The 13,022-nt window shown below is 45.9% G+C and overlaps 1 protein-coding gene across 1 annotated transcript; it reads right to left on the minus strand.

Annotated features, from left to right (window-relative positions):
• Positions 1-1,567: 1,567 nt before the first annotated feature.
• On the minus strand, positions 1,568-12,286 carry LOC104332762 (cytochrome P450 2K4). Its single transcript, XM_009938199.2, has 9 exons — positions 11,851-12,286; positions 8,492-8,654; positions 6,991-7,140; positions 5,773-5,933; positions 4,770-4,943; positions 3,560-3,701; positions 3,205-3,389; positions 2,834-2,975; positions 1,568-2,454 (listed from the first exon to the last, which is right to left on the minus strand). Exons 1-9 carry the CDS (start codon positions 12,034-12,036, stop codon positions 2,267-2,269), a joined length of 1,491 nt encoding a protein of 496 aa, XP_009936501.2. The 5' UTR covers positions 12,037-12,286; the 3' UTR covers positions 1,568-2,266.
• Positions 12,287-13,022: the final 736 nt, after the last annotated feature.

Raw genomic sequence — 13,022 nt, forward strand, 5'->3', positions numbered from 1 at the left:
GATTGCACAGGACCTCATTCAGGCAGGTTTTGAATATCTTCGGAGAAGGAGAATCCACAACCACTCTGGGCAACCTGTTCCAGGGCTCTGTCACCCTCAGAGTGAAGAAGTTCTTCCATGTGTTCTGATGAAACTTCTTATGCTTCAGTTTGTGTCTGTTGCCTCCTGTCCTGTCACTGGGTGCCACTGGAAAGAGTTTGGCCTCACCATCCCGACACCCACCCTTAAGATATTTATAGGCATTTTTAAGGTCCCCTCTCAGTCTTCTCTTCTTCATACTGAACAAGCCCAACTCCCTTAGCCTCTCCTCATAGGAGGGATGCTCCTCATCATCCTTGTAGCCCTCCACTGGACTCTCTCCAGTAGCTCCTCATCCTGATAGAACTGGGGAGCCCAGAACTGCACACAGTACTCCAGATGGGGCCTCACTAGAGCAGAGTAAAGGGGAGGAGAACCTCCCTCGACCTGCTGGCCACATTCTTCTTCATGCACCCCAGGATGCCATTGGCCTTTTTGGCAACGCGGGCACACTGCTGGCCTGTGGTCAACTTATCCACCAGGACACCCAGGTCCCTCTCCACAGAGCTGCTCTCCAGCTGGTCCACCCCAAGCCTGTACTGGTGCATGGGGTTATTCCTGCCCAGGTGCAGGACCCTGCAGTAAGTCCATATCTCTTTTGTACTGGGGATCCCAGAACTGGACACAGCACTTCAGATGTAACTTCACCAGTGGTGGGTCAAGGGGAAGGATTGCCTCCCTTGACCTGGTGGCAACGCTCTGCCTAATGCAGTCCAGGACACGAATAACCTTCTTTGAGGCAAAGGCACATTGTTTCCTCATGGTCATTTTGGTGTCCACCAGGACCCTTAGGTCCTTTTCTGCCAAACTGCTTTGCAGCTGGGCAGCCCCCAGCACATACTGGTGCCTGGGGTTGTTATGCCCTAGGTGCAGGACTTCTCATTTCTCCTTGTTGAACTTCATGAGGTTCCTGTCAGCCCATTTCTCCAGCCTGTTGCGGTCCTTCTAGATGGTGGCACAACCTTCTGGTGTATCAGCCACTCACCCCAGTTTGACGTCATCATCAAACTTGCCAAGGGTACACTCTACCCCATCATCCAGAGCGTTAATGAAGACATTAAAGAGGACTGGACTCAGTGTGGACCCCTGGGGTACCTTGCTAGTTACTGGCCTTCAATTGGACTTCACACCACTGATCTCTAACCTCTGGGCCTGGCCTTCAGCAAGTTTTCAACCCACCTCACTGTCTGCACATCCGGCCCATACATCAACACCTTGTCTATGAGGATCTTATGGCACAGTGTCAAAGGTCTCACTGAAGTCTAAGACGAATCCTTGTGGCTAAGACAACTTGTGACTAAAAAGCTACAGCAGGACTGTATGAGAAAGAAGTTAGAGAGGCCTAAGTGGTGCCACAGAAGGACTGGTTTGCCCAGTTCCCACTGGGAACACAGCACTGGTTGTCTGTTTCAGGCAAGGATGCATCCCCAGAAGCCATTTCAGGTGTGAAATAAGATCTTTCCAGCTTTGAACACAACACTGGCAATAGTTTGATTTGAAAAGGAGGAGGCTTTTTTATTTTTCTGTATTTTTATCATTATCATTAATATGTACACTGTACTGTAGTAGACTAATTAATTTTAACTTCCATACAGCATATCACCACCTGGCATCACCTGAGAGCCCTCTATGCATCTGCACTGCAGTTCTTCATCAAGTGGACATCTTATATTTCCTTGTCTCCTGTTGAGCTGTTCAGTTATATTTCTGTGTGCGTGTACGTGTGCATTCAGGGCACTGGTGTGGGGATAAATTGTGTAATGGACCATTTTCACTAGACAGTATGGATGCAGCTGTGCTGGAGGGGTGGAAGGTGAAAGCACTTGGGTTTTTGTGTGCATGTGTGTCTGTGTGTGTAGATCAGTGCAGTACCCTTTGAGATCTGGCCCAGAGACCGGTTCCAGCCTCTTTCATCGAGAGGAACGTGCAGAGGTGTAGGGAAGGAGTGAAAGAAATTGTCTTTGCTCTTTCCCTTGTGGAATTCATCCTCACAATGACCATCACATTCCCTTTCAGGGAGTGGCTTCAAGTCAGGGCTACTGCTTGCTGTAACGGTGGGTATGAGCCAAGGTGAGCTTGGGCTAAAAATCTCTTACTGGATTCAGAAGTACCAAACTTCCCATGTGGGACTAGAGATAAAGATATTTCATCTGGGTGCTTCAGGAAAAAGAGAAGGCCAAGAAAAGCCCTAGGAACGTGGCACTGCGCAGACCTCATAAGTCACTGGGGAGGCGGTGATCCCAGCAGAGGGAGAGAGATCCAGGTCAGAGATGGAAACTCCAGGGGGAGGGTGGAAGGTGAACCTCTGAAGCAGACTGGTGAAGAAGAGGAAGAGCTCCATTTTGGCAAGAGTCTCACCAGCACAGATCCTCCGCCCTGGAATTAAATGCAGAATAGACCATAAGACAGTCAGTGGGAGTTGCTTATTGAGCTGTTCTCAGGGGCTTTGAGCTCTGGTGGAGGGAGTTCAAAGTTCAGCCCCTTTGGTAAAGCTGTCCTTCTGAGCCTAGTAGATGCAGGTGGAGAAAAGAGGGAGAGGAGAGGAGAGGAGAGGAGAGGAGAGGAGAGGAGAGGAGAGGAGAGGAGAGGAGAGGAGAGGAGAGGAGAGGAGAGGAGAGGAGAGGAGAGGAGAGGAGAGGAGAGGAGAGGAGAGGAGAGGAGAGGAGACCTCTGAGTCTGAGAGGCCAGGTTCAATGGGAAAGGAGTCTTAGATACAAAGTTCCCCTGAGAGCCCCAAAACCAGAACGGAAAGTACCTGCTGAAAAAGGCATGAAAGCATCTTTCTTTACAAACTTCCCCTCTGAGTCGAGGAAATGCTCGGGGTAGAAGATGTCTGGTTTCTCCCACTGGGATCTGTCTCGCAGAACAGAGGTCAATAATGGGATAATGTAGGTTCCCTGCAAGCCAAGGCAGAGCTGTTATTGCACAGAGGATGGTGTTGCTGTGACTGTCAGAGCAATAGTGAGTGTTGAAGCTCAAAAACCCCACTTTAATAGGAAAAATCCTGCCAAAGTAGCTGTGAGAAGCCCGCTGGGACTGAGCATCCTTGGATGCAAGCAGGACTTGAAAGGGAGAGGTGTCGCTCTGGGGACAAAGGGAAGGAAAGGACTGCTGAAGGTATCTCACCTTGGGAATGAAATAGCCTTTGAGGGTGACATCTGCAGTAGTCTCATGAGGCAAGTTCGATGGCACGATATTAGCAAACCTTTGAATTTCATGGACGACAGCATCCGTATATGGCATTTGAGTTCGATGCTCAGTTCGTGGGAGGTTTGACCCTATCACTCGCTCTATCTCTTCTTGGACTTTTTCTGTGAAAGGAATAAGGATCATATATAGATATATCACTTGAATATCTCTTTCTACTGCTAGGAATAGTGGGTTGTGGATAGTTCTCTTTTTGCCAGCCCTGTTCAGTGTGAAGTCACTTTTGAGGTGACCTGATGAGAAGGAAGCCACTGATTACCAAGTTCCCACTTACTCTGAATTTCAGGATATTTCATCATGAGCAGAAGGCCCCAGCGCAAAGTGGTGGACGTGGTCTCCATGCCAGCTACAAACAGATTTCTCACAACCTCAGTTAAGTTTTCATTATGAAAATATCCATTGGCCTTTCCATTCTCCTGGATATATGAAACAATAATAATATCAACTGATTAAAGATTCAAGAAGGCCCTTTTTCGCTGGAGGACAGGGAAAAACTTTCATAAGCAGCCTTCAGGGAGGAGTTAAGAGTAAAGGACAAGAAGGTTTTGAGGGGATGCCTCGAGAAACCTGTTCTAAAATGAGTCTTGAGCTAGAGTGCTTGGACTGTCCATGCTGCCCACAAGAACACACACTCCAGTCAACAGGGTTCTTCAGCTGGATAATAACTATGATGACAAGAACGTTTTGGAAAAGAGTGAGCAATCACAGGTGCCAACCATGTGATTCAATAACTTCTGCCCATGGATCATGGAGCAGAGAATCTTGCAGGATGAGATTTGTTGGGAAGAAGTATAAATTTGCTGTCAGAGATGGGTTTTGACCCGAACTCAAGAGGTACTGGGGACTTGGTGTATGATGATACTGCCTTTACCTGCCACTAACATCAAAAGAGAGCTTAGAAAGGTGGTTCATATTCCTCTGTAATCCAGCAGCCTACCCATATTTTTGCTATAGCAGGCTTGGTCTAAAACCCCGTGAGTCCATACCACAGAGAGGTGAGGGCTGGGTACAAATACTGCCACATTTTTACAAGAACTGTAAAACCAGAGGTGTTTTTTGAAGCAGGTAAATGAAATCTTGTGTGAGCTGGCAACTAAAAGCAAGAAATATGTACCAAAGAGTCCTGGGCCTAGGACTTTCCCTGTGTATGTCTCTAGGAAGGCGAATGTGAGTTTAAAAAAAAAAAGTCAGAAAAGCTGGAGTGTGGAAAGGGATTTTAAACTACTGGTAAAGACAGGTTCTCATGCTTCGCTTGCTGAAATAGTGTTTTGTGCTTTCCTGATAAATTACTGGGGACACAGAAAAGATGCTTGTCTGTGATTAATTTATCTCCTAGCTGAAATGACTGCTCAGTCTTTTAGCCTGGCCACAGGTTTTGCTAAGACTTTTGCACATGCTAGATCTCTGCTGAAGAACATTTGTTTATCTATCAAGTTTTCAAAGGAAAGTGAGGAGATTTGAAGAAGCTGCTGGGCTTCAATTACCTCTTGTTGTTTCACGAGGAAAGCATCAATGAAGCTCCTCTGGTCGTTTCTATCCAGGGCTTTGAGATGTTCTATAAAAGTAACCTTGATAAAAGCATTGACTTCTTCTACATTCCGAATAAAAATTTTGTGATCCTTCAGGAGGAATCCAAGGACTGGAAACATATTATATATCTGCAAGATGCAGAGGTAGGAAGGAATTAAAACCAGCTGCTAAGTAGATGTACCACAGTTCAACAGTGTATATTGTCATAGAATCATAGAATCACAGAATCATAGAGTGGTTTGGATTGGAAGGCACCTTATAGATCGTCTAGTTTCACACCTCCTGCCATGTGCAGGGACCTCTTCCACTAGACCAGGCTGCTCGAAGTCCCATCCAACTTGGCCTTGAACACTTCCAGGGAGGGGGCATCCACAATATTAAAAAAAGCCCTTACAGAACATGGTGCGTAGCCTTATCCTTGTGATGCAATGTGTCCCTTTGCCCTCCTCCTTCCTTGGACAACTAAGTAAAATGGCTAAAAGTTGTTCCCCACTGTGTATTAATCACACTAGTTGATGATGGCCTAGAAATCCCACGTTTCTGCATATGTTGACAAAATTTCCTACCTCTCCATTTCTAGACAATTAATCTCTCCCTGTCCACACTGGTTGGATTTGGGAGTCTCAAGCTTAAGAGGCAGTTACAAGCATTCCCACCCTGTTTTCGACCTTGTTGTTTTTAAGGGGAGATTGGGAATAATGACCAACTTCTAGTGCTAGGGGACACAAGCCTTGTATCGTATTACATGTTGTTCAATTCTTCTTCAGGAAAGGAGGAATTTACAGTTTCCCAGATTATGCTGTTTAGAGAAATTCATAAATATCACCAGAGGTCCATTTTCTGCCATTTCAAGGTGCATTTGACATGTACTTATAGATGTCTTGCAATGATCAGAGTTGGAGAGGTGTGCTGTTGTGGTGTGTAATCATGCCTTTGAAGAGCAATATTCAAACATACCGAAACTGATGTACTTCCAAAAATCCTGACATTTATGTTCACCAATGACAGGAGCTTTTTGAATGTGGGGTCTTCATAGTCATACCGCTTTCCAAGCAATATAGACACGATAACATTGGCAACAGCAGCATTCATCATCAGAGTCATCTCAAGGGGCTTCCCTAGTGTAGGAAAAGGTAGCGTAAACAACAAAATCAGTAGTTATTCTAATTAATTAAAGTAGCATGCAGAGGCTTGGTGAAGCCTGGTATATGATAGCCACAGAGCTGGCACATGGAAAGGCTTCCCCATCTCAGGGTCTGCACATCCCTAATGGCGGTTAGACAGACTGGGGACTGAATACAAGTCTATTGTTCTCCCCTCCATTTTCTCCAAGACTATTGCAGTCCTGTGTCTTTGTGGCCCTTCCCCAGCCTGCTCTGTTTAGGCACACATGACTTTAAAGTTTGCTAGTATAAAGGAAACTCTCAGCATTGCCACTTCCCCCATTAGTGTCATCCTGGGCTGCTCCTTATCACCAGTATTCTTTGAGAGCTGGACTGTGTCCCTTTAGGTCAAATCTAACTCAGTAGCTTTTGGTCACTCAATTCTTCCTGCTGGGGCTCTTCCGCAGCTTCTAGCTGCCTCTTGTGCATCCTTTTTGCAGATGGATACAACTGCTGCTTTCAGGCATTCAAGGTGAGGACTTGAAGCCTGAACTAGAATGATGTCAAAATCTGTTTTTGTCAAAACAGCTACCTATGGAAGTCCTGCTCTTGGTAACTCAGCCTGGTGAGAAATAATCTTGGATGATGATGGTGAAATGTGTAACCGGATGTTCTGCATCCCACTGGAAGGGGTTTCCCAGGCATGTGACTTGAGGGACACTCAATGTTTTAGTATAGATATGCAAGTCCTTGCAACAGCCTTCTGCTCTCCCCATGCCGTTAAATCAATCAAAGGTGCTGCACACAGAGGACCAAATTACTTTTCTCAGATGTGCTGTTTGATGTCTGACTGTATCTTTGACTTCCAGTTCCTCAATGAATGCTTTTCATTTCCTTGCCATGCAATTGCCAGGAAGAGAGACAGACAGCTTGTTTAAACATCCTCGGAGCACTGATACGGGAGAAAGGTAGATCTCTGAAAGAGTTCAGAGATTCTTCCTTCTTGACCCTTGGCACCTTTGTAGGAGGCTTGAGGAAAATCAGGGCATTATGAAGGTAAGAATCACCCCACCTTTCTGTGACTCAATGGTGTCTGCCAGGCATCCATACTCTTCTACAACACGATCCTCTATGGCCTTCTTGCCCATTCCAAAGTCTCGTAAGGTTGTAAGAGTAAATCTTCGCATCACTTTCCAGTTTTCTCCATCAGAAAATATAACTCCTGAAAGGGAAAATGAAAACACAGAAGTAGAAATATCATCATGAGAGAAAAGATTCCTCATCTACCCTGAATCTTGGTAAAGCGGAGTGCTGGCAGGAAACCTGTCAAGCTCTCCTTGTGTCTCCATGTAGAATGAAATGAGACAGGAAAAACATGTCAGGAGAAAGCTCTCAGGGAAGCAGCCACTGCTCTGAGTTTATGAGGTGTCTGATGTGTCCTGAGACATGAGACCTTTTGTTCACCTTTGTTTAGATCAGGGAGTTGGATTTGTGCCTCTGGGATATCACCTGAGATGATGGGTGTGCCCATTAACCTTATATGTCTCCCTTAGGTGAGATGCATCCTCAGTCAAGAGGACCTGTGTTCTTTTGTAGACTGTAGAGAATAAATGAAACCTCAGATATGGGCATCTGTTTGGAAAATATCGCCATTTGTCCAGGGAAATCCCACCCCTGTACACACTAGAAAAGCTGCAGAGAATTCTCAGTGGCAGCTTCAGAAAAGTACCAGTCAAGCTGGTGCTGCTATTTATTCTCCTTACACCTATCATGCTCTCTTACTCTTCTTTGGAGTCTTGTTCAAGAAATTGTTCATAGTGAGTAAAAAAATATTTGCAGATAGTTGACATTTAACAAAATATTGGCTACTCAGTGCTGGTCACAAGATACAAAAGTGCTCACCCTTGCTTTCCTGTCAGAAGAAGACAATCTCTCATGTCCCTACTTCCATACACCCCATCAATATTTATGTTAATTAAAACATCAGGTTCAGGATCTAACACTTGTGGAGGGTGAAATCTGTACCGGCAGAACTCAGAGCAAGAGTGAGCTCCCTGTGGAGAAGTGAACTAAAGGCTTGGATTATTGTTTTTTCTCTTAAAAAGAGGGATTTATTCTAAACTGTAAATTGAACTGGAAAATTTAAAATAAGCATTCAATAATATCAGTCTCACATGGAGTATTTGGAGATAGTGCTGCTGATATAATAAACACTTCTCTGCCGGCTTGTGCTGGATTTATGTGGCAAGATTTTGGTAGCTCGGTGGCTGCAGGGGTGGCCTTTGTGAGAAGAGATCAGGAGATGCCCCAGTGTGAGCTTCTCAACATGTCACCTCTAAGGGAAGACTCAGCTGCAGATTCAGACCTCTAAATTCCATGTTTCTATGTAAATTAAGAGTATCATCTCTCCTTATCCACAATGGGTATCACCACCTATTGTTCAATTTCTCCCTCCTTTCCATTGCCTCACATGCTTAGCAAAGGAAAGTGAGAGGTTCTGCAGTCCTCTCCATAGAGAAAGTCTCATCCATCTTTGCAGAAGGCAAGCGTATGGGGAACAGAAGCACACTCACCTTTTCCTTTTCCTGTCTCTTCAAAGATTTGTATTTTAGGCCTCCCTGCAAATGCATCCGCCTGGTTCACCAGAGCTTCCTTCACTGTGTCATATCCTGATAGCACCACCATTTTCCTTAGTCCCATCTGAATGCTGAAGACTGGGCCATATGTTTTCGATAACTAATGGGATGAAAAGGGAGAATCCCAAGATGAGAACCACCTCGAGTATATGTATACCAATGCATGCAGCCTGGGGAAAAAACAGGAAGATATGGAGCTGTGCGCCCAGTCAGCAAGTTACGACATCAGAAGTGTAACTGCAACATGGTGGGACAACTCACATGGCTGGAGGATCACAATGGATGACTACAGGCTGTTTTGTAAAGACAGGTAGGAAGAAGAGGAGGACGAGTCACTCTATGTTAAGCAGAACCTTGAATGTATAGAATTCAACTATGGTGATTGTGGAAGCCCTATCAAATGCCTCTGGGTCAAGACCAGAGGGGTCGTCTCCAAGCGGGACCTAATAGTAGACATCTGCTACCGACCTCCAAACCAAGACGATAAGGCCAGTGAAGCAATATATGGGTCACTTAAGCAAGCTTTCAGTCAACACAACCTGGTTCTTATGAGTGACTTCAACTACCCAGACAGCAGCTCATAGGTCATCAGTCAAGTTCCTGGAATGCGTAGAGGACTACTTCCTCATACAAATTTTAGATGTTCCAACGAGGAATGAGGCGCTGCTGGACTTGCTGCTCACAAACCAAGAAAATTTATTTTGTCGTACCTTAGTTAGTGATAACCTTGGCTGCAACGATATTATGGAGTTTGAGATCCTGCTGAGCACGCTGAAGGTTAGTACTAAGACAAAGGTTTAAGATTTCAGAAGAGCTCAGCTCTCAGTTGGGAGGGGTTACATGGGACGCTTCCATGCAGGACAAAGGAGCTAGCGAGTGCTGGGAGTTTTTCAATAACACTCTCCTGGAAGTACAAAAACATTTCATCCTCTTTAAAGGTAAGGGAAGTAGGCAGAGCAAGAGACCCCCTTGGCTTAACTGTGAGCTTCCGAGTCTGCTTGAAACAAACAGAGAAGTGTACCAGAGATGGAAAAGCAGACAAAATACCTGTTGACTCTTTATGTGAGTGAATGTATTAAGATCTGCTTGGGGGCAGATGAAGAAGGATTCGAGAGCTTATGGGTGAGAATTAAGGGATAGGCTCAAACAGGTGACACTGTTGTGGGTGTTTACTACAGGCCAGCTGCCCAGGAAGAGGAAGTTGATGAGACCTTCTACAGACAATTGAAAGTAGCCTCATGTTCACAGGCCCTGGTTCTCTTGGGGGACTTCTACCACCCTGACATGTGGTGGGAAGACCACACAGTCCCGGAGGTTCCTGCAGAGCATTGGTGATAATTTTTTGATGCAGGTGGTGGAGGAGCCAACGAGGAGAGGCATTCTGCTGGACTTTGTACCGACGAACAAAGAGGAACTCTTTGAAGATGTGAAGCTTGGGGGCAGCCTCGGCTGCAGTGACAGTGAGATGGTGGAGTTCAGGATCCCGTGAGGAGGAGGCAAGGCAATAAGTAGGATCACAACCTTGTACTTGAGGAGAGATAACTGGCAGTGAGCTACCTGGGGGAATCCTGTGAATGAGGGCTCTAGAAGGTAGGGGGGTCCAATAGAGCTGGTCACTATTTAAGCATCACTTCTGTACTCAGGATCGGTGCATCCCTCTGAGTAAGAGATGTGGCAAAGGAGTCAGGAGACATACATGGATGAGCAAGGAGCTTCTAGTGGAACTCAGATGGATGAGAAAGGTCTACAGAATGTGGAAAGAGGAACAGGCCACTTGGGAGGAATACAGGAATGTTGTCAGAACATGCAGGGAAGCAACAAGGAAGGCTAATGCTCACCTGGAATTAAATCTGACAAGGGATATCAGAGACAACAAGAAGGGCTTCTTCAAGTACATCAGCAGCAAACAGAAGACTAAGGAAAATGTGGGCCCGCTGCTGAATGAGGTGGGTGTCCTAGTGACGGAGGATACAGAGAAGGCAGAGTTACTGAATGCCTTCTTGGCCTCAGTCTTCACTGTTAAGGCTGGCCCTCAGGAATCCCAGTCCCTGGAGGTAAGAGAGGAAGCCTGCGGAAAGGAAGACCTTCCCTTGGTTGGGAGGATTGTGTGAGAGATCATTTAAGCAAACTGGACACCCACAGATCCGTGGGCCCCAATGGAATGCACCCACAATTGCGGACAGAGCTGGCAGATGTCATTGCTAAGCCTCTCTCCATCATGTAAGAAAGATCCTAGAGGACAGGAGAGGTGCCCGAGGACTGGAGGAAAGCCAATGTCACTCCAATCTTCAAAAAGGGCCAGAAGAAGGACCCAGGGAACTACAGCCTGGTCAGCGTCACCTCCATCCCAGGAAAGATGGAGCTGTAAGGCATTCTGGAGATCATCATTAAGCAAGTGGAGGAAAAGAAGATTATCAGGAGTAGTCAACATGGATTCACCAAGAAGAAATCATGCTTGAGCAATCTGCTAGCTTTCTATCATAGAGAACATAATCCAGGAGTGTAGCACAGGCTGGGATCTACCCGGCTGGGGATTAACTCTGTGGTAAGAGACCTGGGGGTTCTGGTGGACAACAAGCTCAATATGAATGAACAGTGTGCTGCTGTGGAAAAGAAAACCAACAGCGTGCTGGGTTGCATCAACAAGGGCATCACCAGCAGAGACAAAGAAGTCATTATCCCCCTCTACTTAGTGCTTGTCAGGCCACAACTGGAAAACTGTGTTCTGTGTTCATGGCTTTGAGGAGTAGTGCAGTGAGAGGAGCGACCGCAAAAATCACACACCGTCTGACTGTCACACACCATCTTCCCTGAAGGCCGGGAGTTTACTGCCACCAGATAGGAAAGAATAAGCAGTGTTTGTTTGTTTCCCACTTTGGTTTGGGAACCCAGGAAAGTTCCTCCTTCATGGTGAGGATGAAGGGAGAGGATCAAAAAAGCTATTGTCTGCCAGTTCTCTGATAGCTGAATCCACCACACAGCCTCCAGAAAGGTCTGGTCTCCTTCCTAAATGATTCAGCAGCCACAGGTGCAAGTTTCTGTAGGAACTGTAGGGCTCCTCTCTTCAAGTTAGCCTTTTCTGGAGAACCCCGGCATTTCCTGTGTCTACAGGAATGGGTCAGTTCTCTTAATGTGGCTGGAGTCAATTCTCCTGCACCAACACAAGATAGTGTGATAGGAAGAGCAGTTACTCCAGATACTGCTGCATGTGCATCTACCTTTCCAGAGAAAAAATTGTATCTCTTTTGTTAATCACTGCCTTAGAGAGCTCTAAGAAAAGGAACAACAGAAGTTACCTCTAGCATCGTCAGGTAAGGTCTCTTCAGATCCATCATGTGCAGATTTCCAATGATGGGTAAAGGCCTGGGTCCTGGGGGGAAGTTGGCTCTTGCATGGCTCTTCCAGACATGTTGTCTTTTCAGAATCAGCAGGAGAATGAGTATAAATAGTAACCCCACAGGAACAAGACTGACCCAATCCATCGTCTTTCAGCAAAGGCTTAGATGAGAAGATGAAAATGCAGGCAATAAGTGCGATCTCCTGTCAGATCTTAAGAGATTCAAGCATTAATGGCACTTCTACACATACAGAGATATGAGCATCACCTCTAAGAAATGGCAAAAATGCCCATCTGGGGTTTTATTTCTGGAGAATCCCTAGTATGCACTCCCACGACCGTGTGCACTCACTTTACGCTATGCTGGTTACTGTTTAATGGGTGATGTCTCATTTAGTCATGTGTGTTGATATCTGAGGGTATAAGTCCAATTTAGAAACAGCAGCTCAAGCATTGCCTTGAACTTTGAGACTGGGTGGAGGTGAGAGAAGAAAGAAGAGGTTCTGCTGGTTGCTCAGGCTTTCCCTTCTCACTACGGAAGATGTTGGGGATGCCAGGTCTTGACAAGAGCAGAAGCTCAGCGGACTAGGGTTCTGGGACAGATGTGAATATTCCTCTTGAGTAACCTGAATGTGGATTTATGGCCTTGATGCGCTGTAGATCCTATAGTAGAAAGCTGCATTTATCAGAAGTGCTCAAGAGAGGAAGAACTCAGTGCTGAGCTCCTCTGAGCCAGCGGAGTAATATGTTGTGGCTCACACATCTTTGCTCTAGCAGGAGTTCAAGCAGTGTGAAATGTAGGATCAGACTGATCTGGCTAAACAGTGATGTCCTATTAACCTGATAGCCTCAACTTCCTTTAAAGTGAATAGAGGGTAAGGGGCACCTTCTCATCCAAAACCAGAAGCTGAAACTGGTCAGATAATTCATGCCTTACATGTTCCTGATTTTCACACAGTGTTTGAGGTTGAAAGGGATCTCTGGTGGTCATCTAGTCCAACACTGTTGCTCAAGCAGGGCAACCTAGAGCCAGTTGTACAGTAGGGTTTGTATCTACAACTGTGGCAATTGCCTTCAACATCCAGCTGTAACCATTTCAGGAAGAGAGGTGAAGAGAAGAGCTTGTATGAT

This window comes from Opisthocomus hoazin, chromosome 2, assembly GCF_030867145.1.
Source record: "Opisthocomus hoazin isolate bOpiHoa1 chromosome 2, bOpiHoa1.hap1, whole genome shotgun sequence".
NCBI lineage: Eukaryota > Metazoa > Chordata > Aves > Opisthocomiformes > Opisthocomidae > Opisthocomus > Opisthocomus hoazin.